Below are 24837 nucleotides of genomic sequence, written 5' to 3' on the forward strand. Positions count from 1 at the left end.
CCCAAATGGTGGATAAGCAGCAGAGGTTGTCGGTGAAGACACTCCAACAGATGGAGGTGGCATGCCCGAAGAAGAAGGTGGAAAGAGACCCAATGCGTTCAGGTTTAATCCAGGGATCAAGTGAGCTTGTAGCTGTAGGGAAGAAATGATCGTCTTAAAACAGAATATAAATACCGTACTTTACACCAAGACAGCAGCTAATTATCAACTCTATGATTTGGTCAGCCTAAAACAGACATTTGTATATGACGCAATCGCTGCCAAGTGCATTAGAACCTCTTGGGAGCCTAGTGTACTCTATCTCATGGGCTGAATTGTGCCATTAACAAATTTATCATGCAGTCAAAGGTTACATGTCAAAGCTTTGCACATACCTTCTAAATCACAGCAAATACTCTAACCTTTTTCATTCAATGTTGGAGAACTTAACTTTATCTAGAAGAGCTATTCTCATGTAAATTGGGTACCAACCATTATTTGAGTTCAAGGTTTGGACGTGAAAACCAGCTTCTATGGATTAACCAAGACCATATGTGGCCAGTGATTACTAAACCTCATCTCCCAGTTACTGCATTGAGTTAAAAAGGGAACATCTGAGGAACTGGATTGGGACAACTGGGTTACATTTAAATCTAACAAAGCTCTATCCATCTGCAGTAATTGATCAGCACTGTTTACATAGGTCCTAATTAATCAGTCTATGAAAGAGGACTTGTCCGTTTGCAATGAATAGAAGAATGTTATGGGCAATGCACACAGGTCGTTCAGATATTGGAGGCCATAAGTCAATTAGATGTTCTGTTCAACATCCAAAGGGATAACCCATTCACCCTGAATGTCTCTTTAAAACTGATTGTACCCAGGCACAAGGTATATGTCCTTGGGACCACCAATCAAAGCATGATAAGATCATGATAAGATCATTTCAACAAAAAAAAAAAAAAAACAATCCTTACTAGTACTGTATGAAATACTCAAATTCATGGAAATTATCTGCATCATTCTTTGCTGGACTTTAAAAAAAAAAAAACAAGTTGCATTTCAAAGGACAGGTATACCTCTATGTCATCTTTCACTAAATGCATCCACCCACCCAAAGAAATTGCACTTCCCAATTACTAACCTATTTAAGTTCCTTCAGTATTTACAGCCCGTTTTCACAAAAAAGCTCTCAGTGTTGGCTATGCTTTGGCACAGAATCCCCATTGACTTTAGCCATATACCAAGGACCTGCAGTCTCAACGCATTTTAGTCAATAGGGGCTTAATGGACAAGCACAGCCAGCACTGAAAAAGGACTTTTGTCAGAACAAACTGTAAACACTTGAGGAGGCTGCAGCTCTGGAACACAGGTAAGTAAGCGGTGGAATGGTAGGAAATATACCTTATCCCCCCTAAATTCCACACTGCAGATAGTGATATCACTATCCTTCCAGCATAATCCCTGGGGCCATGGCAATTTTATTTAATGAAATAGAGATCCTCCTTGTTCGCAGGACCTTGTTGGAAGAATGATGTCACCCCCACCTAAACACTGCAGGTGGAAGCCAGAGGTAAAGTAGTATTTTTGCCAACCTTTTTTACACCCACAGGTGCCTTTTTCCTTGACTACCATCATACACTGGTTTGTAAAGGGGAGACGAGGCCTGATGTAATCAGCTGACCTTGTTTTCTACTGTAAGGTTAGCTTAAAATGACTAGATATGTTAAATAGAGTCTGTATAAAATCAACCACAAAATAGCAACAGTGTTACAACAGATGTCATTTATCAAAAGGCAGAACCCAGCACCCTTCAGCAACTAATCACGCCACAGTTTACTGTAGCTTAAAAAAAAAAAAAAAAAAAAAAGATGATGTTGATTATTTTTTATTCACGATTTATATCGCGCCAACAGTTTACGCGGCGCTTTACAATGTAGAGGGGGGACAGCACAATTACAGTACAACAGTACAGTTTATTGACTGTAACTTACTGCACTTTGCATCACCCTAATAAGGCTATGTCATACCATCCTAGTTGTGACACGTTTATGACTTTCCATTTTGTTAGTTTTTTGCTTGTTTTTTTACTTATTTTTCCACGCACATTTAAGGGATTCAAAATGCACATGTATGAGTTATTTCCGCCTTGCAAGCACTGTTAACAATTAGCTGTTTTCACAATGTTTGTGGCTTGGTTGCATTAAATGAAGCAACAAACAAAAACAAAAACAAAAAAAACACAAAATACACAACTGCACCAACAGCTATGTTTTGACTGAGCAAAGTGAAAGCACACAGTGATAGGAATGATGAAGTAATTAATTTTTAAACTAACATTAATACCACCAAGCATAGCAGGAGAGGCTGGAGACACAAAGAGTTAAAGAGCATTGCTGCTCTAAGATTAGCGCTCTAGAAAGTCCTCGAGAATCTGCAGCATCATTCCATTCATGTTGGGTCATTTCCGCTCCAGCTTCATGCTAAACTCTGTACAATGTTACAGGAATACATTTCAACCTCCCACCCAGAACGTGCTGAACAATCACTTACATTCATAGCTGCAATATCATTTTCGTAGGACTCCCTGATTTTTTTCATTATTTCTTCCTCGGCTTTGGCACACGCCTCAATGCTGCCTTTTACTGTAATAGTCCGCTCAGGATTATATAGTGTCAAGTCCTGCAGTCTAGGGCCATCAAAAATAAAATGTTAATTGTCTGATATAGCCTAAACCAAGCATACAATACTGGGCTAGTCTTGCCAAACTTACGGAGAAATTGTGATTTTTGTGTCTGTATCCTGCTCAATTTTCTTCAGGTTTCGCCCTTCTTTGCCGATGAGACGGCCAACAAAGTTGTTATGTGCTAAAATTTTTAAGGGAATCTCTTCAGTGCTAGAAACAGAAGATTACCAAAGTTAGGACAACCAGTAGCTTTAAACATGAAGGCAAACAAATACACCAACTGCCTGGGTTTCAAACTATTAATACTTCGAGTCTTTGACTTAAACTGGCCATACACTGATCGAAATTCAGTGGGTTCAGCAGGGCCCAGATGAATTTCGATCAGTATGAGACTTGTCCCCACTCACCAAAAGTTTGATCAACTTCTATCGAAAGGACATGTTTAAGAGGTTTCCGCAATCAGCAGCTGCTGACAATCAGCTGCAGCCACTGATCAGTGTATTCTGACAGCAGCAGGTACACCTGTCAGAACACAATATCCCGGTGGTGGGATGCCTCCATCCACCTCGTTTGTATGAATGGAGGAATCTTTTTTTTTTTTCCTCCCTTTTTCTCACGCTTTCTGCATATTCCTGATGCAGTTTAAAAGTTTTACTGCACTCAATGGAGCAATTACTCCATACAGGTTTGTGGAAGGCCGAAGAATGTTTTTACCTCCATTTACCTGCCTGATGTTTATACACATCTGGTTTTAACCCATTTCAAAACCAAGATACATCTTTCTGATTTATACATCTTTCTAATTTAAACCCAACTTACGAGGGTAGACATAATGGAGGTGCCATCGCAAATGTCATGTTCAAAAGGTGCAGCCATGGTCATCATCCTAAACCTGGCTGCAAGTCGCTAGCCTGGAAGAAGCATGTAGAAGGTGAAATCTGGCAGGAACCGGGCAAATTTCGATGCATCTATAACCATTCTAGCTCGACAGAAGTTGATCTAACAAGCGACTTCTGTAGAACTTGATTTTTAGAAAATTTTCATTTGGTCAGCAGCTGCAGCGGTGATCAGTGTATTCTGAGAGCAGTATGCAGGACAAGGGTATAGGCTTTTCAGATTTCACTGTCTCTTCCAGGCTAGCAGCTGTCGTTATATAGAAGGATAGCAGGGAGGATTTCTCCATCTACCTTGTTTGTGTGGATAAGGAATCCATTTTTTTTTGATCAGCACTCTGACCGATGGAAAAAAAAAAAAAATGACCCATCCATGGGCAGCTTTAGTCACCAGTGCATAATGCAAAACATAGCATCAGTATAAACATCTAATTTATCTAGAAGACAGCATGCTTCATCTTCCAAACCTCTATGTTAGATGCTGCCAGCAAACAAGTGGATCCCGCTTGACCGATGACTGATGGTTAATTTATAGGTGGGGGAAAAATACAGACATGCTACACATATACATAGAACTGATCCGATTTAAGATTTAAATGAGAATTAAAAAGACAATTTTTGTAGGTGACCACAACTTAATTTGCTGAACTGGCAGCTGATGTAGACCCTACCCTGGCTGGGATCATGGACCATGGGCCCTGGCCTTAGGGTAGCAGAAGAGCACATAAAAGGTGGCTTAGATTTCCAATGGTACAACTGTAACTCAGCCTATGATCCCTTCATAAAATGCTTAGCAATTGCAAGTTCTCATACACTGCTAGGACATGTCGTGTATTACTGGTTGTAGATTTCACAAAGCCGTCCATAGAATACAAGATGACATTAAAAAGGTAACATACTAATACATCAAGCAATAACCCATTAAACAAAAATGAATACTTCAGAGTATGTTTGACACAGGTCTTCTGTTGCCAACTTACAGTGCAACAGTCAGCATACCACACTACTTTGTCAATTTACACCTCATGCTCTTCACTTACAATTTGGTATCCTGAGCTTCCTTCTGCATGATTTCCATAATTATTTTACAAGCTGTTGAACAGCCTTCGGGAGTTGAGTGAATAGTAATGGGTTTCTCCGCAGCACCAGCATTTTCTTTACGGTGAATATCAATTCTGAGAGGAAAAAAAGCCGCAGATTAAAGTTTAAGAATTAGATCTGTTTTTGACTTAACTAAAAATAATGGGAGAGGACTGCATTGAAAGCAATCTGTACAACTACATCAGGAGATCGCTTTTTTGGCTGAGGCAATATACATGCACTCCCCATCAGTTTACAAAGACCTAGGTATGTAAAGGCTAGGTTAACAGACATATCAGTAATGAGGTTTGAGAGCTTGCAGAGCCCTGGCCTATGAAACAATAGGTTCAAATCATCCATTCATGTGCCAAATCGAGTTTATCTTTATATATTCTTTACATGATTGGGAAACCTGAAGCAAGCATTTGTGTGGGCAATTTCTCCAATTGCATGCTTCATAAACGGTCTGTGTTTAAGCCCTGTGAAGCAAGAATATGTATTTGCACAAATTCTAACTGCTATACTGTTAGGGGTGCCATAGTTGCCAGAGTCTGGATTTGATGCTCCTAAGATAGAGTACACAAAAACTGCTAACAGTTCTCAAGGTTAGAAACACCAGCGCTAGGTGGCCGCAAATACCTGACGTTTCTGTAAAATAGCTGGCATCACAAAGTGTTTTAGGCTTTCCAAAGAAGGGAATCATTCAATGCAACAAAAAGTAGAGCATTAAAGGGGTGTTCTGGCTGCGATTTTTATTTTTTTTTTTTAAAGTAAGCAGCTACAAACACTGTAGCTGACTTTTAAAAAGGACACATACCTGTCCAGCGAGCCCGCGATGCAAGACCTAGCCTAATGGGCAGTGAGCCTTGCGGCTTCACTGCCCATTACCTACTGCACATGCGCGAGTCACGCGGCGCTTTGTGAATGGCCCCGTTGTTTTCTGGGACACACACGTCTCAGAAGGCAACGGGGCCGCTCGCCGAAGAGGAGGAAGCACCGTGGAATAGGAAGAGGCAGATTAGGAAGACTGCCTAGCAACAGGGGTTTCAGGTAAGTTAAAATTTTTTTTTTTTTTTTAAATATTTTTAAGAATATATTAATGCAACTTTATTTTAGGGTGGCCCTCTGCTTTAACTTAATCCTATTCTAGAAGCAAAAAGGGATTTTGACAATCCATTAACATGCACCAGAAATATTCAGCCAAATGCTCAAAACATCCTTTGTATACCTGGGACTGCTGCAGTTTGGCAACCAGACATTCAAAGCCTAGGGTGTCTTCACACCAGAGTGCAGATGAGCCGCACTGGACAATCCCAGGGTTTTAGGATCTGTACTTGAACATTTTTGTAACCGGCAAAATAGAGGAATTGGTTAAAAAAAAAAAAAAAATGCAGTTGATCAAACAAAACTTACTTTGACTGAGTCTGTTTAGTAATATTTCTGATTGTGGCACCCTCCTTTCCAATAATGGCTCCTACAAACTGTGTAGGAACCAGCATACGCAGTGGGACCTCGGACTGGGGTTTAGGTCTTGCAGCAGCCCCAGGAGAACCTTGCCTTGGCGGTCCTCTTTGACCAAACCCACGTCTCCCTTGAGGATGCTGCTGCTGCTGCGGCTGAGACTGTAGCTGTTGGGTGGGTGGTTGCTGGGCTGCCATCTCATCAGGAATATAAGTCACTTTAAGGGAATAGTTTTCGAGCTGGTATCCGTTTAATTTTTCAAGCCCCCTAGTTTTTGGAAGAGAGAAGAGACATAAAATAGACATTTTGAGACATTTATCGTACACATTACCTAACGTAGGATAAGAGGAGAAAGTTACTATTGCAATTATTTAGGTTTTGTTTTCTTGTTTAAGTGATACACAAGCAATTTATATACTTTTTTTTTTCTTTTAATATAGCAGTTTTTCGTCACATAACAAATGGTGGCAGTCTCTAATTCTCATGGCTTTTGGGAGCACACAAAATGAGATTAGATTGTTATTGTTTTATGTATTTATGTATTTCTGTTTAAGTGAGAAATGTGCAATTTAAAGAATTATTTTTTTAAATACCTCAAATTCCATTTGCATAGCAAGTGCTAGTCATCTCTAAAATGCTGATGGCCTAAGGGATCATAAACTTTGACCCCAATTCTAGAATGCCTCTCTATTCTAATTGCACCAAAGGAAGCGGTATCGTGCTGTGTAAATTAACTTTCACATTTCAAGTGTGGGGTATTTAAAAATTCAGTAGTCTTACAAAGATAGCAAATGGGTTTATGACAAAAATATTTATACGCCAATAATGTCATAATTTTGCATTAAAAACTGTTGCTGGAAACAGCAGCAATTCTGCCAATTTTCCTGTGTGATAAAAATTTCTGTTTTAAATTATGATATTTTTGGAAATACTTTCAAGCATGCATTTTATATGGATAGCTTGGTAATAGCCATACGATTGTCAAGTCCGTTGCGCATGGATTACGACAAAACCCAGAGCTAGTCGTATCCTGCAAGCAAAACTTATGTTTACCACAAGGTGGCACAACACTCAGTATAATGGAGCAGATGCCGTGTGACCGTTTCACTTTAATAAAACCTTAGACACTATAAAAGGTAACTAAGCACATTTAGGATTCCTTTTGCACGTGCAAATGTAGGATTTTAAAAGGATTTGTTATAACTGCACTTAAAACACACAGAGTGCAAACTGCTTAACAAAACTTGTCAAGTGACATGAATAGTGCTGGTTTTGCAGGCTTCCAGCTTGTCACACACCTGTGTCAAGAACACACAAAAGTGCGGTGACTCTGCATAAAGTATAGATAGCATTCACAATTTGTCCTTAAGGATCTGACTACAGTAAGCTGAAATCTTGTTGTGCTCGGGACTTAATAAATTAACCTGTTTGTGAAAGAAGCTGGAAATCCATCCATTGTTCACGGTACTCTAGGGAAGTATTTCAGAAGGACTGGTAGAAGTGTTCTGCAGCTAGACTATGGAGTATTTGTTATACTGATGTGAATGGCTATTTATTAAAAATAATAAACGTAATGCAGAACACAATAAGGTGTCCAGCATAAAACGGTCAGTGGCTCATCTCTTTATACTTCCAGTATGCAGGTCAGCAAAACTGTGGAATTATGATGGCCCCACTCTTCTTTATTATGTATTCACTTTATGTTATTAAGAATACAACAGCATTAGTGAGGATATGCAAACAATGTGAACTCTCAAGGCTGGTCTTTAAGATGTAAAAAGGTCCACCAGATATCCAAAGATCCTGGTGCTGGGATTCTGGCAATGCTATTGTGTTTCAGCTCAGAAAGGCTAGTCTTCAGTGTAGAGTATCTCAGCACAGGAGAGGAGCATGAAAAGAAGTGGCTGCAATGTACCCAATTAAAAACATTTGGGCACATTTCACTTCAAACATCCATCATGCTTTTTTTTTTTTGCAGTGCACAAATACATTTTGGAAGTGTGTTGGGGTGTCATTCAAATTAAATAACACTTTTACCCTAGGTTCACACTTCCATGTCTTGTGCAGGCCGCGTTTGCATGGGCACGGCAGCTATTCAAATGAATGGGCTGCTGTACCTGTTTCTGCAAATAAAAAAAAGGTACATGCAAAAATGTGACTGCAGGTAAATCACATGGTCTTTTTCACCATGTGATTTCTCTGCAGTTCCCGCACCCCCTCTGCGTTCTGAGATACACAAGGGTGCTATTCAGAATGTGTCTAAGAGCAGCACAAGTTAGCTGCGGGTGCAGGAACAGATGCAATTCCCACACCCGCAGCCACGCGCATAGGTGTGAGAACCTAGCCTTAAGGTTTGCCTCTGCAATGTGGTTTTGTGAACGTGTTTTTAAAGATAAGTTCACCTTTGGAAACCTGTTACCCCCCCATTTTTAGGGTGGCACATGTAACATGTTTCCACTCCTGTAGCCCCACCCGATCTCCCTTCTAATTGTGACAGAGGGCTGGCTCTGCCCACACAGTCACATTATTACCATATTTATCGGCATATAACACGCACAGGCGTATAACACGCACATTCATTTTAAGAGGGAAGTTTCAGGAAAAAAACTTAAATTTTAATTAAGGAACTTTGAAGCAAAATAAGGGTCAGTGCCCATCTGCATCCTCACCATTGCCATCAATGTAGCCTGATTAATGCCCACCTGCAGCCTCACAAGTGCCATCAATGCAGCAGCCTCGCCATTGCCATCAATGCAGCAGCCTCGTCATTGCCATCTATTGACTTCCTATTACAGAGGCCGCCAAGTAAACAAGAGATTCTCACTGTATGTAATCTAATGGCCCCCCGCCCCCCGTTGCCTCAGAGGCAGCTGAAATTGAAGTATTGGCGTATAACACGCACACGCTATTTGCACCCGATTTTCATGGTGAAAAAGTGAGTGTTATACGCCAATAAATACAGTAATTCAGAGTTCTATAAATGAATGAGCTACAGGTACTGACAGCCTTTGTGGCTGACGGCTTGTACTGCTCAATGAACTACCAGGGCGCTGGTGAGCGCTCTAGTAAATTGATTCTTCCTGTCATTCAGTAACTGCCTCCCCGTACGAGGTATGGGCAGACAGCTACACAGTCTGCAGAAGCCTGAAATTGCACCCGTGATCTGCTGACTGCAGCTGCAATGCTTTACATGCTCCATTTTATTTATTTATTTTTTTAATTATAGTATAGTTAATTAAGTATAAAATCCTGTGCAGTTGTGCATGTTAGCCAATCAGCTCCTAACTTCAGCTTGCTCAATTAAGCTTTGACAAAAAACCTGGAAGCCGATTGGTTTCTATGTAGAGCTGCACCAGATTTTGCACTCTTTCAGTTTTAGTAAATCAACCCCTTTAGGTCTATACTGAACATAACTAAAAGAGCCTGAAGTGGTTGTGATACGAGGAAATTAAAATTCTCATAATGTATTTAAGTATAAAAACATATCAGACAGATTGAGAGTGAGGACTAGATAGAGAAAGAAGAAAATATGGTACAGCAAGGTCTTACTGTCTAGCGTGTTCTTTATTGGCATATGTTACGTTCACTACTGCAGTCTCTGTGTCAGTGTTCACTGTGGATATAAAGAGAAAGTAGAAAAAAAAAAAATTAGCACACCTCCAATATATTGTCAATCAAGGTTATTGCTCACACCATTCATACCTTGCTCACAGTTTTCCACTGTTCCATATTGGGCTAAGAGGCTGTCCAGAACCTAAAGAATAAAATAATACAAGGTAAAAGCTACAGAGTAAACTTCATATATTATTTTCTGTTGCTGAAAAGAGATGCATTCATTTTTAATGACTATAAGTAAATGTAGCTTGTCACATAAATTGATTTATAAGATCAGAATGCAACTAGATATGCATGGCTGCCTTCACCAATCAATAAAAGCGTAATTATGTTCATGCTTTATCTCTAGTCTTACTAATATTGTTACAATCAAACCGAAACACAAAGAATGTAATGAAAAGCAACAACGCTGCTGAGTAATTTGTCAAGAGGCTAGGGAGGAGATCCATCTTCCTTGTTGGGCAGATAAAGGAAAAAAATGGCATGAAAAGAAATAGCTCACATATATTTGTTCCTATAGTAAAAATAAAATGGCTGCGCACAAGATATCAAATTACTTCTTATTTCTAAAACACATTGGCTTAGGGCCTTTGTGCCTAGAGGATGTATGGATCTATACATTACAGAAGTAAGGGGGGTGGGGAAGGCTGCACATGGGATAGACTTCACATTCCACGTGCCTTGCTCTTATTGGGTAGTTACCAAGTGCTGGGGTTTTACTACCAACTACAAGGCTGCAGCTGCCCTTAAATGTGAAAACGGAGACTAGGAGAGGACAGGGGCTGAGCAACAGACGGAAACTTCTTTGCCAAAAAGGAAAGCGATTAGGCGCAGGATTCCCTAAATACAGAACAAAGGAGTTCTCTGGTGGAGGGGGGGAAAACACTGAAGACATGGTAACATAATACCCACACAGGAACTACATTTCAGAGGATAATGAAAAAAATGCATCTTGCAGCAGACAGAACAATGAGATCATATACAAAATATTGGTTTCACCTTGATTTGGAGGCCTAAATACATTTCAGCTCTGGTCTGAGATGCCTACAGCGTTCAAATGGAAATTCTCTTTTTACAAAGGATCATATGACAAAGTTCCTTGTTTTATGGCATCATAGTTTGGGAACACTGAATTTTTGTATCCGCGAGGGGAAGGGAAGCTTAGAATGCACATGACTGGAAGCTCTCAAGGCCTATGGCAGGAGTGGCTGACCTTGCCTTCTTTGTGCATTGTATGAAAAGGATCAGCCGACAGCAAGGTGCTTAACACTAATCCAGTGCAAAAGGTTTGCACAGCATTTCACATAAAATTGAAATATTTAGTGGCCATAGCAGGATTTACTATAGAGTCCTTGGGAGTCAGAAGACGATCAGGAGCTGCAATCCAAGGCAAATACGATTCATAATATATATATCTGAGCATACCATATTCAAGGCCCTTACACAGCAGCTGTGTGCCATTAACCACAGAATCCAATCAGAGGTGCTTTTCATCAGCCTGACTATTCTAAAGACTCAGACTAATCGCTCATCTGCTGCGTTTGGTTTGTTCCACATTTTTGCAATATGTTATTAGCCAAGGCATACAGAGAAAAACTCCAGCCCAAATACCCTACGACTTTATTTTCAACTATGCACAGTTATTCCAACCAGAGATCAGCCTAAATCAGTCAGGGCACTGAGCTGGAGGCCAACCTAATTGTTACGAGTTAGGTTTGTGTACAAGGCAACCTTATTAATATACCTGATCGGATAAAAAAAAAAAAAAAAAAAACCTCAACATTTTGGATCCTTACAGATGTTCCAGCGAGTGCCCAAATTTCTCTAGTAAGCCAACAATTCTGCACTGAAAACTGAAACAATGCAATCAGCACTGCCAGATTTCTTTTTCTACATGACACCTTCCCATAGGTTATGAAGACAGAGGGGAAGGTGTGCTATAGTCTTCAACAGTTCTTGTCCTAGGGCCAGGTTCACACCAGGAATTATTATTTTACAGCATTTACATAGCGCCGACAGTTTGTGCAGCACTTTACAAAAGTAGGCCAGACAGTACAATTACAATACAATGAAATTAAAAATACAGGAACAATCAGAGGGCCCTGCTCAGAGCTTACAATCTAGGAATTGCACAGGAACGCACTGTGCATTTCTATGCGATTCACACATGGTGCGATTTTGCACTGCACCACAGTAAAAGTAGTGCACACACTACTTTAAAATAACACACAACCAAACCACATGGTACTTCTGTACCTTTCGATCTGGTGCAGGCAAACTGACTGTTTGGAGTGCCTTTAACCCAACATCGACACATGCTGCAGATCGTAACTGAAGTGCATTTTGAAAGCAGTGTGGGAAACGTGCATGGAATGCGGTTTGCGCAACGCTTTCTGGTGTGAATGGGCCCTTAGGCAGGTCATAGACTGTGTGAATATCTTTCCTGCAGCCACAGGTTGCAGGAAAGAAATTTGCATGAATCCCCCATCAGCACAGACAGTGCTGTCAGGGGAATCCCTCCTGCCGAGACATTGTCTTCTCCTGCAATGGTGTGGGGGCTGGAGGCTGATCGTTCCCGCTGGGAAAAGACAGCGATCATTAGCGGCTATAGCAGCAAATCCAGTAGGCTGGTTGAGCCCAAGCTGATCAAGCGATCATCTTGGTACATTCAGCCTGCCCAATATTGGCAGGAACCGGATGAGATTCAAACGTGTATGCTTGGCCTTAGGGTGGAAGTGCTGCTCCTTCATAGATACAGTGCAGAGTATTGTCACTCTAGGACAAAGCGTGGTATTGGCTGGATCCACAGGGGAAGATAAAAAAAGGAAAAAATAAATAATGCAGCTACCAAATCTAAAGGCTAGTGTTCTGCAATATATTACATTTTGTTGTTCTGCTTCAAGACTACACAGGCTTGCTATTGCCTTTAGATAGCAATCTGAGCACCCTCAGTGCATTCCATCATAAGAGCACTGCATAGCACACTATTAAAAAAGCACTGCAGTGTGCTCACATAATTTGTAATAAAAACATCTTTGTCATTCTGAAGCTTCCCTCCAACCACTTTGCATATGCAATTTGATTTTTACTGTGATTCTGTACTTGCCAAATATGCTGCAATCATTTTAACTGTGGGCAGCTAAAGCTGCTGCCTGTTCACTTCCTCGATTTACACAGACACACAGGAGGCACACCTCCAGCTCTGCAGCTCTCATTGGCCCTCTTATGACTTACACCCCTCCTGGCAAACTCACATGAGAGAGAGAGCTGTGCATGCTGTCATAAGCCTAGGCTTTTTACCAGACAAACAGGAAGTTGGCTATATAAGGTATTCACTGGCAGAAAAAAAAAAATGTTTTACTATCCAAAGTTAAAGCAAGGGCAGAAAATGTAATAGATAGATTTAAAAAAAATTACTGACGTTTCGCTTTAAGTACGAGCTTACACATGCCTTCTGCTGAAGAGGAGAAGTGGAAGCAGAGACATCCTTCTCGGGGAGGCACAGTAGAGAATGAACACCATGTTTTCTAAACCATCCGAGCACCAATTTTTCCTAACAACCGCTTGGCTGGCCAAGCTCGGGAGCCTTCACTGGGCCTTCTAATTCTCCCCGGAAAGCCAAAGAAGTTGATATCCCGAGAAAAGGTTTTCCAGCACAGCGCTGGAGCATCTTCAAGTTAGGCTTTAGGGAACTGGAGTTTTCTTGGAATCCTGTGTTGAGGTGCAGGGATGTCACCGCATCCTGCAGGAAGTGGTGGAAGTCAGGTGTACATTTTCTTTGGAAAAAAATTAAAAAATTGCATTCAAGTGTTTTTTTTTTTTGGGGGGGGGGGGGGGGGAGCAGTATGCAACATAAGCAGACCTTGCACTTTTTTTCCTGGAGTCTTTACAGTTTGAGAAATAAAGCCACCTAAAGACTCTACCATTGCATACTACCTGAGAGAGTCAAATGCCTGTGTTTCTGCCACACTGATTCTATAATCTGGCTCCTAGGTCACTTCTGTACCCTGTAGTGACAAAGGAGCCAGTAGATGTAACAGGGTGAAGTGGGGGACCAGGCATATGACACCCTGCAAGTCATTCTTCAGATGGCTGTAGCTCTTCATAAAACGTTTCCAGGAATGGGCGGAAGGACAGGCATGTACACACCATCTTTTATTGCAAAAAAAAAAAAAAAAAAAGAAAAACTAATTTTGTTTAGGGGAGTTGCTCATAAAGAGTTAATCACTTTAAAAAAATTGTAAGTACACCCCAATTAAGGCAGGCCGTACATGGGTCAAATTTCGAAAGAATTATCTATCGAAAATCTTATCTAAGAATTTTCATTCGAATTTCGCACCATTAGTGGGCTGCAGCAACAGCCGATTTTCGTGCGGCCATCGAGTTTGCGTAATCGGGCACGTTTGAAATTTTTTGAAAAACGAACGTTTTTCAAATCAATGATGGGAGAATCCTGTGAGAAATGTAATTGAAAAAAGATATGTGCAAGGAAAGAAAATTCCCGGAAAGAAAAGAAGGATTCCCAGCCACGAAAATGCTTTTCTGTAGCAACAGGAGGTGAAATTGAAGGCTTGGTTGGTCGAATTTGGAAATCAATGGTGTCATCATCTGATCACAAAAACGCACAAAATTTGATTTTCAAAAGAAAAGTTTTTCGAAATTCGACCATGTATGGCCAGTCTTAGGGCTCTTTCACACAGACGATCCGTATGTCCATTTTTCATCCTTCCGTTTTCGGATGAAAAACGGACATACATGTATCCCTATGGAATAGCGGATGTCAGCGGATGAACGTCTGCCGACATCCGACCCGCTCCGATCCGAAAAAGTGTAATGGAGGAAAACCATACTTTTCCTCTACGGACTCTACGGTCCGTCATCATCCGATCCCCCATAGGGGAGAGCGGCGCTCTGACAGGTCCGTCGCTGAGCAGGTCATCTTCCTGCTCAGCGGGGATCGGCGGAGCGATCCCCGCTAAGCAAGCGGGTGTTCACGTGTGAAGGAGCCCTTACTCTAATAGGGCGTACACACGGTCGGACTTTGTTCGGACATTCCGACAACAAAATCCTAGGATTTTTTTCCGATGGATGTTGGCTCAAACTTGTCTTGCATACACACGGTCACACAAAGTTGTCGGAAAAAACGATCGTTCTAAACGCGGTGACGTAAAACACGTACGTCGGGACTATAACCGGGGCAGTGGCCAATAGCTTTCATCTCTTTATTTATTCTGAGCATGCGTGGCACTTTGTCCGTCGGATTTGTGTACACACGACCGGAATTTCCGACAACGGATTTTGTTGTCGGAAAATTTTATCTCCTGCTCTCCAACTTTGTGCGTCGGAAAATCCGATGGAAAATGTCCGATGGAGCCCACACACGGTCGGAATTTCCGACAACACGATCCGATCGGACATTTTCCATCGGAAAATCCGACCGTGTGTACGGGCCATAAGGATGTGGACCAAGAGCTCAGACAAATCAATAACCGTGTGCAATTCAACTTTGAATCCGATGAGTGGCAGCTATTAAATACAAACCATAATTAGAAGAGCTGGAAAACTTGGTCAACAGTACATCTGAAATGACATTTCTATACAAACTGTGCTTCCCTTCTTAGAACTGGGAGAGAATATCGATTATAAAAATAAACCCTGCATCATGCATTATGGTGCGCTGACTTAAAGAGGAACTGCAGTCTGCACACATAACTTAAATAAAAAACATCTTTGCCATTTTATATATACTGTGATTGTACTTGCCAAATATGCTGCAGAAATCTCCCTTCACTAAGTCTGGCTGCAGACATTTTAACTGTGGGCAGCTGAAGCTGCTGCCTGAGGGGGGGGGTAGCTTGCGATACATGGAGTAGGACGCACTGAAGGCTCTCCCCGCCGAGACTCCTGACGACTTCCATCATGTATTATCCCTCTCATACGTTGCCTCTGCTGCTGCAGCCTAACCCTGTGCACAGTATGCCTCGGGCTACCGAGGCGTGCTAAAGATCGTGGTAAAGATCTACAAGGGGCCCAAGATGGCGGCCGAGCACCCCGGTTGGCAAAAGAAGCTGCCCAGAAGATTTTTGCCAAGTCCCACCACAAGGATACCCCTGCAAAGGGGACCAGCGGCGCAGCAGGGATCCATCCTGATCCCCCTATGGAGAATAAAAGAGAGCAGCAATGGGCTGAGGACCCGGCAGAACTTTTCTGGGACACAGCGAGTACTCCAGCACTCCTGAACACAGCCAGGGATCTCACTGCACCTGACAATCAAGACCCAGAGCCCACTCTAAGAAATCTTTCTGGCAATCTCATCCTGCAATGCTAATCTCACCAATCTAAACACAGAATTTAAAGGAGCGAAGCTGGAGGTTGCTCCGATCGGACAGGACATGCAAAAGCTGAGGGACCGCACTGCAGCCCTGGAAGGCCACATGAGCACCATAGAAGATATGGCACCATTACAATGCGCGGTACGTCAAGTGCAAAACCTGACCTCCACCCACTCTGCACACTTGGAAGATATGGAGAAGAGGCTGAGAAGGAACAATGTGCAGGCTGTGGGTATACCAGAGAGGGCTGAAGGGAAAAACCCTGTTGCCTTTATTGAAAGGTGGCTCACTGAAACCTTTGGCAAAGAAGCCTTCTCTCACCTGTTTGCTGTTGAAAGAGCACATCGTATACCAGCCAGACCTCCTTGCCCTGGTGAACTGACAAGACTGTTTCTATTTAAATTCTTGAATTTCAAAGATAGAGACACTGCTCTTTACCTGGCCAGAACCAAGGGAGAGGCTATGCTGATGGACAATGTCCAGATTTCATCCTAGCCTGATTTTTCTGCAGAACTGCAAAGAAAACGGGCAAAGTTTACAGAGGTAAAGAAGCGGCTCAGGCGCTTTGAGGTTACCTACGCCATGTTATACCCTGCTCGGCTGTGGGTGGCAGCCAATGATGAAACCCATTTTTTTGACAACTCTGCAGTGTCCTCTGACTGGCTGGATCAGATGGAGCATACCCTGTGGAAACATGGGCACAATTGATCTAGGAAGCTCTGCTTGCTTTATCTCCTTGTAGGAGTAGCACTGGGATACCAGCTGCACCAACCCATTGCCCTGGGAATTGTATACCTTTAAGGAGGTGTAGATGCACTTTGCTCTCTATTTGACCTATTTCTTTAAGTGGAACTTGCAAGTCCCTTCGGCTCGCAGGGTGACATGGAAACGTTGGGGCCCCCACTCAACCTCTGTTCCGCGTGGACGTTCCACTCAAGTTTTCGCTCCAAATTCTATGGGGATGCTGTTGCTCTTTTTTATTTTGTGTTATTTCTTCTGCAGAGAAGAAGGGATTTTTCTTACAGCAACAGTACTTTGAAGGGGAGAATACTGGCCACTTGCTGGCTGTACTTTCCCGGTCCCAGCAGGCAAAATCACAGATTCTATTCAATGCCCCATGATGGAACGTATACATAAACTGGATAGCATGACAAATTTTTTCAAGGATAGCTACTTGTCTAAGGTTGCCTCAATGGAGGAGTTGGTGCAATTTTTGGATCAATGCCCCCTCCCTACTTTATCTCCAACTGCTCGTAAGGCACTGAATGTGCCTATTAAGTTGGAAGAGCTAACTGAAGCAGTGGTGGCAATGGCTAATAGCAAATCCCCAGGTACCAACAGTCTCCCTGCAGAGTTTTATAAGAGGTATAGCGAGCCCCTCCTGCCCTGTTAAAAACTCTTAACGATGCTCTTAAAAGGTGGTAGTCTCCCTCATTCCATAAATGAAGTGGTTATCGTAGTAATCCCAAAACCTGGAAAGGACCCACTCCTACCCGATTCCCATCATCCCATCCCTCGAACACTGATTGCCAGGGTACTTGCAACCAGACTGGCGGGTGTGGTTTTTGAACTGGTGCATTTGGACCAGTCGGGATTTATACCAGCCAGATCGACAGCATTGAACATACGTAGACTATTCCTGAATATCCAGCTCCCGGTAAATAATCCTGGCAACAGGGCGGTATTCTCCCTTGATGCTGCGAAGGCTTTTGAAAGCGGTGAGCGGAGATACCTATGGGCGGTTCTGCAGAGGTTCTGAGTGGGGAAGACAATTCTCTCCTGGGTGCAGTTGCTATACGCGGATCCTAGAGCGAGAGTTAGAATCAACGGAGCTCTGTGAGGCCTTCCCACTGTTCAAGGGGACTAGGCAGGAGTGCCCTCCTTAACCACTGCTTCTCGCTCTGGCGCCGTTGGCAGCCAAGATTACAGCCTCCCCAGAGGTAGTTGGATTCCGTTGTTGCGAGAGGGAGGACAAACTCTTCCTTTATGCAGATGACACCCTGATCTATTTAGGGGACAATGCTGGCTCCCTGGAATCTGTCAGGCGCTTAATTAATCAGGTTGGACAATATTCAGGGTTCACCCTTAACTGGCACAAATCATCCCTTTTGGTGCTGGATCCCTTAGAGTTCCCTCATCCGGAATTGTCGTCTCAAGTAGAGGTAGTCCGCTCCCAGGGACGCTGGAGATTATATTAAATGAAACCTCAAACCTCTGCTGCAAAAGTTTAAACACAACAGCATTAGCTGGTGTAAACTTCCCCTGTCAGTGACGGGTAGGGCTAATCTTGTCAAACTGGTGTGGGCTCCCCAATTACTATATATCCTGCACAACGCTCCAGTGTGGATACCACGCTACTGGTTCAACCGTGCAGAATCTCAATACAGAGCACCGATTTGGAAGAAACAGGAGGAGGAGGTGATGATCAGGTCTATCATACACATATTTTGATTGGTTAAAAGGACTGCACACACTGGAAATCTGTTTTAGCTTTAGTTTTATTGAAGTGAACCCTTCCTTGCTGTTGCAAAATGTATACCTTGTTGTGCCATAAGAACACTGCATGCTGGTCTGATTTCTGTATTGTACAGTCATTATTGTACTGGAAATATTTTCTTAATCTGGAAGTTGTAATTCTATACGTATTGCTTTTTTGTACAATTTTTTTTTTTTTTTTTTAATCAAAAAAAAGCTTCTGCCTGTTAACTTCCTGGATTTACACAGACACAGAGGCATACCTCCAGCTCTGCCGCTCTCATTCACCCTCTTATGACTCATCCCCCCCTCCCTTCCTGGCAAACTCTCACAAGAGAGAGAGTTGTGCATGAGGTCATAAGCTTAGGCTTTTTTTCCCCCAGACAAGAAAAAGGAAGTGGGCTGTATAGAAAGGTATTTACTGGCATAAAAAAAAAAAAAAAAAGTTTTACTATCAAAAGCTAAAACAAGGGAAGAAGAATAGATGGAAAGATGAAAAAATGACTCAAGTTCCGCTTTAAGACAGCTCATTGTGAATGGGCCGAATTTAAGACCAACCCAAGCCTTGGCACTAGCTGCGTATAAGGTTAGGATTAATTTTTTTCATCTGCCTGTTTAGCCCCAACTATGTAAATGGAACAAATGTTTATTTCTTGGATAAATTAAGTAGTTAAACCAAAGTTTGCAATATAGAGGGCTGGGGAGGTGGCCAAACCAGATTAAACTCCAACTAAAGAGATGAAGCCCTTGAAAATATATGCAGTAGCACTCCTCTTCCTTCCCCACCCTGTTTATTGGCATTATACTTTTCCATCTTTCCCGTGAAGTGAAATAACTGTTGAGCTGAAAGCTTCAGACTTATCCCCGGGGTACTAAATCATCATTAATACAAGATTTTCAAAAGTTACTAATAGTTCTTAAATGACCTGGTACTCACACAGATTTGCTACAAATTAGCATACAGTGTTTAGAATACATTTTTGGATAAGCACATTGAATCAATACAAACATGTTAAAAAAGGGAAACTCCACCCAGAAATTATGTGTGTTGCACAAATCAAACAGCCACAACTTCTTCACAGCAGTTCGCATCTCCTCCAATACCCACAATGACATCTTGGAGTTGATTTACTAAAGGCAAATAGACTGTGCGCTTTGCAAAGTGCAGTTGCACCAGAGCTTAGTAAATAAGCAGAAGCTCTGCTGACTTCCATCATTCAATCACATGCGAGCAAAAATGCGTTTTTTTTTTTTATTTTCCTTGAACGTGATTGGCTATTTGCAAAGTGAAGTCTTACCTCATTTACCAAGCTCTGGAGCAACTGCCCTTTGCAAAGTGCAAAGTCTATTTGCCTTTAGTAAATCAACCCCCAAGTGTCAATCTTCTGCAGAAAAATTCTCCAGTTATTTTCTTTTCTACACTATGAATACACTAAAACTTTTGTTTTTCTTTTTTTAATTCTTTATTTAAATGGGATGTAACAGATACAATAGAATGGTAACTTCACAGAACATATCGGCACTATAATGAAGCATATGCTCAGCCAAAGTACAAGTACAGCTTGCCAACAATGAAGCTACTGCAAGCAACAGTAAAAGATTATACCTACATGTATGCAGAAAGCAGTATAAAAAAAAATAAATAAATAAAAAAAATCGTCAAGGTGTCGGAACCCCTTTGCGCTGGCCATGCGAATGCCAATTTAGTTTTAGAGAAGGGTCTCCCAGACGTCCATGAAGAGCCACTGGCATATCGGGGTGGGTTATAATGCGGGGCATCTAATTAGGGTCCGATATATATATGGGGGGGATGGGTATAATGCGAAGCATCTAATTAGGGTCCGATATATATATGGGGGGGATATAATAGGGGCCATCTAATTAGTGTCCAATAGAGAGCTACTAATAAATTGCGCATACATTACACACATATGTATATTACAATCATAGTTTGTGAGCACTACAACCTTTTGCGTAAACCAAATTTATATACTTTTTTCTTTACAAAAAATATGTAGCAGAATACATATTGACCTACATTTATGAAGAAATGTGATTTGTTACATTGGTTTTATTGGATATGTTTTATAGCAGAAAGTTGTTTTATTTCGTTTATCACGCAGAATATAAAAAAGCCCACAGAGATCAAATACCACCAAAAGAAGAAAAAAAAAAAAAAAAAAGAAAGACAAAAAATTTGTGTACAGTGTTGCATGACTGTGCAATTGTCAGTTAAAGGGTAAATCTACCGGAGGTCAAGTGGTTAACTAGAAGCTCAGTTATAAATTAGTTAGGTGATAAAATGGATGAATTAGTATTACAATATTAAGAGCATTAAACTTTTTAAAAACCATAAGCTTCTTCTCCTCTGTACAGATCACCCAATAATCAGAAACTCTTAATGGCGCTCACAGACAAGTAGCAATGCAACTAAGCACCAGGTTTTATACTCTGGCGTTTCGTGTGAACAGCTGTCATCAATTATACACCAATTAAAAGACTTCCACTTAAACTTGCCAAGCATTATTAAGTGTAACTGTACACCAACTATGGAGAGAAGAGGATCCTGAAGTTTTGCACCAGGTACCTAGTGCCAGCATTAAAGCATTTTCTACTCCAGAGAGTGAAGTGCTAATAAAGTGGATTAAAAATAATAATACGTGGATGAAGTCTTTGCTACAACTATTCAATGCAGCGAGAGATCATAAAAAATAACCCTCAATTCAAAAAACACAAATCCTGACGTAGGGACTAATCCTATGCATAGAGTGACTGCAGCAGCCTCCCTGCTCATACATACTTCGCTGACCCACACTGCTAAACTGGACGCAACACTTGGTGATTGAGCTAAAAACACAAGCAGAAAGCCCTGAACCCCAGAGGGCTGAAAGCATTCCTTCTGCTGATGGCTTTTGAGCACACACTCGGAAGTATTACCAGGAATTGCAGGATTTCCACACCCACAATTGTAAAACATGATCTCCTATGGAACACAGGAACGTACAGCCCCAGTGCCTGACAGACATCCTTGTGGCAGCCATCTTATTTTCCACACCATCTTAACTGGATTACACCAAACAAAAGTCAAAACACAATTTTTGAATAAATCTAAAAATACAGCTTTAAAAAAAAAAAAAAAATTAAACAAAAAATAGATGCCGGGTGACATGGAAAAAAAAAAACAAAAACATACAAAACACGACTTTAGCTGTTCAGTGAGCTTAGATTCAGCTTTTTGAATTTTTAGAATGTAGCTTAAAATCCTTAATAATTACAAAAGATAATTAGAATTCTTAAAGGGGGGGGGGAGCACACAAATTACACACACAGGAAAGAAATATTATGCAAGCTGCAGTCTGGGTGGCTGAAACATACACACATTAAAAGTGTATTTTTTTCCCCAACAAAAGGGACATTTGGAACATTATTTTTTATTATAATACAGGCTCTATATAGCGCAGCAATTTACAGCAGTTTAAATGTGAAATCGTATGCAAGTGCCCAATATATCCTGGTGTCTCCAGTCATTTCTGAAACCTTAAAAAAAAAAATTAAAAAAAAAAAAAAAAAAAAAAAACAAACAAAAAAAAAAAAAACACACAAACACACACCACACATACAACTCTGTTACAAACTACACAACATAAAAACTAAAAACAGCTACAAATGAGTCATCCATGGAAAGAAAACAAAAAAGTCTTGGGATTTTTCAATATTGCATCATAGCAAGGAGAACATTTTGATCCTAATGTTCCAAAGAGTACACATGCCAAACTAAGAGCATTTCTGTAGTACAAGGCAATTTTTTTTGCTGACTATTGACACATCTGCCTTCATAGTTTTCAGGATGCTCTGTTGTGCCTCTGTATTAATTATTCATACATTTGGGAGTGTGGATTGTATTTATTTCAGGTACTTATATCAGCACCATCAATTTATGCAATGCTAATATATACATACACCCTACCCTCAAGGAACTCACAATCTAAAGGTGCCTAACCCACATTCATACATAGAGACAGAGACAGAGACAGAGACAGAGACAGAGACAGAGACAGAGACAGAGACAGAGACAGAGACAGAGACAGAGACAGAGACAGAGACAGAGACAGAGACAGAGACAGAGACAGAGACAGAGACAGAGACAGAGACAGAGACAGAGACAGAGACAGAGACAGAGACAGAGACAGAGACAGAGACAGAGACAGAGACAGAGACAGAGACAGAGACAGAGACAGATATATATATATATATATATATATATATATATATATATATATATACACACACATATACACATATACACACACACACATACATATATACACACACACATATATATATATATATATATATATATATATATATATATATATATATATATATATATATATACACATATACACATATATATACACACATACATACATACACACTTCCCCCAAGTGGTCACATTCCGTCTGTTCTCAGATGCATAAGATCTGGGGAGCGGAGGTGAAGCAGAACCTACACTGAGCTTCCCAGTGACAGGCTGTGCAGGGAAGGCGTGTCAGGACTAGTTTGATCATTGGAGGAGAGCAGACTGAGTTCCCAGCGTAGCTGGAGAACTGACCATGCTGCACTCTCGTACTTAATGTGGTCAGTTTTTAAAAGGAAAGCAAAAGGGACTGGCAGGAACACCAGGGATTTCACACAAAAGGAAGCAATACACAGAAAACAGGATACGGTCTCATAAAAGTACATTATACAGCAGGCACATATCAGGAATATGAAATGCTGGGGTAAAACAAACGCTTTAAATCTATTTGGCCCAGAATGGTCAAAGAGTTAGCATAGTAGAAGCTTGTATAGTTTTTGAGCTACAAGCTTCAGAGTGACATTATGCACATGTGTGAACAGACATAGGATTTGGAGCTTCAAAAGCTACAAAATGCTCAGGTGTGAGAATTGGGTGCAAATTAGTGCCAGTCATTTTAAATGGCACCCCAGCACTGCAGCGCACCCAAATGCATGCTGAGGAACTACTATTTACAAAGTTAAGGATCACAAGCCCTGAAAAGGTTAAAGAACACAGTTCAGAAACCAGATTACATGAATCACGATGGCCACACACACAATACACCATAAAGTCAATAGAAGGCAAAAAAAAAAAAAAAAGAAGTATCTTCAGCTGTTGTGTAGCGATCTCATTATCCAGTTTATTTGTGTAATTGGAGGGGAGCCCAGCCAAGTTGGTAGGGCTGCAACTCTGAGAAGGCAGCTGAAAAGAAGAGTTTGTTTTCGGTCTCGCTAAATCTAAGCTGGGGAAAGTGACTTGTTGTGCTAAATTACAGCATTTGTGCACGCTCGAGTCTCCCATGCTTGTTGTGGCACAGATGTCTTTCTGAACTAGTTTCATTCATAAAAAGAGAATGCCTAGAGCTGGAGAAGAAGTCAAAAGAAACCCAAGGAGGAGGAAGAGGAGGAGAAAAAAAAAAAAAAAAAGGAGGGCGATAAAATGGAGCCATTCACAGGACATGAATGCTCTTAACCCTTGCAGCAACAACTCTCTATGTTTTTCATGCTCTGATAGCACATCTGTCTGACTTAAGGGCAGCAGAAGTACAATCACACAAGTCACAAAAAAAAAAAAAAAAAAAACAAACACACATCCCTCGTGTTTCTCCAAAACCTCTAGTGGCACACATCTATTACTGCCCAGACAATGCCCAAGAACAGAAATCTAATCACAAGGGGAGGTCTTTAACCAATAACAAAACGTCCGATACAGAAAATACAGCAGCGTTCCATATCGGAACAGTACGTATTCCTAATGACTATAACATTTGTCACATGGTTTTCCTTTCAGATTTTTGTCCGCCTCAAATGCCTGTGCAATGAATCATTTCAGGGACGCTGCCAACTGCCACTGAAGGTATGTACCAACCACATTACTCTGTGGCGTTTCCGTACATCTGCCACGCAATGACTGCACAGAGCCTGCAACTGTTTTGTAAAATGTGACCCATTCGTTTCAGTGGGGAATACATGAGTTGTACATATTCCATGTGCTGCTAAATACCCCTACAAACTGTGCTAAAACAGCTCTGGACTCATTGGCAGTGATTGAGGAGCCTACATTCCCATAGAAACAAATTGGGCACATACAAAATAGCTGTTACCAGAAGTGCAAAGATGATATACACATGCCTTTATACATTCAGGTGACCAAATGTTGAAAAAATAAATAAAAAAAAAAAAAAAATCATCCACAAAAAGATCTGTTGCCACTTTAGCACACAGGGCATAGACACAGGGCTGTGTAGCACACAGGGCA

General features: G+C 41.2%; 1 protein-coding gene across 1 annotated transcript in view; it reads right to left on the reverse strand.

Moving 5' to 3' along the window:
- IGF2BP3 (insulin like growth factor 2 mRNA binding protein 3) overlaps nt 1–24837 on the reverse strand; it is a 140214-nt gene that overhangs the window by 19870 nt on the left and 95507 nt on the right. The window contains exons 4-10 of the mRNA XM_073630098.1: nt 9802–9853; nt 9649–9712; nt 6052–6366; nt 4599–4733; nt 2753–2875; nt 2533–2668; nt 1–132 (exon numbers count right to left, since the gene is read on the reverse strand). Coding sequence (XP_073486199.1) covers nt 1–132; nt 2533–2668; nt 2753–2875; nt 4599–4733; nt 6052–6366; nt 9649–9712; nt 9802–9853 — 957 coding nt within the window. The remainder of the gene's footprint in view (nt 133–2532; nt 2669–2752; nt 2876–4598; nt 4734–6051; nt 6367–9648; nt 9713–9801; nt 9854–24837) is intronic.

This window comes from Aquarana catesbeiana, linkage group LG05, assembly GCF_042186555.1.
Source record: "Aquarana catesbeiana isolate 2022-GZ linkage group LG05, ASM4218655v1, whole genome shotgun sequence".
NCBI lineage: Eukaryota > Metazoa > Chordata > Amphibia > Anura > Ranidae > Aquarana > Aquarana catesbeiana.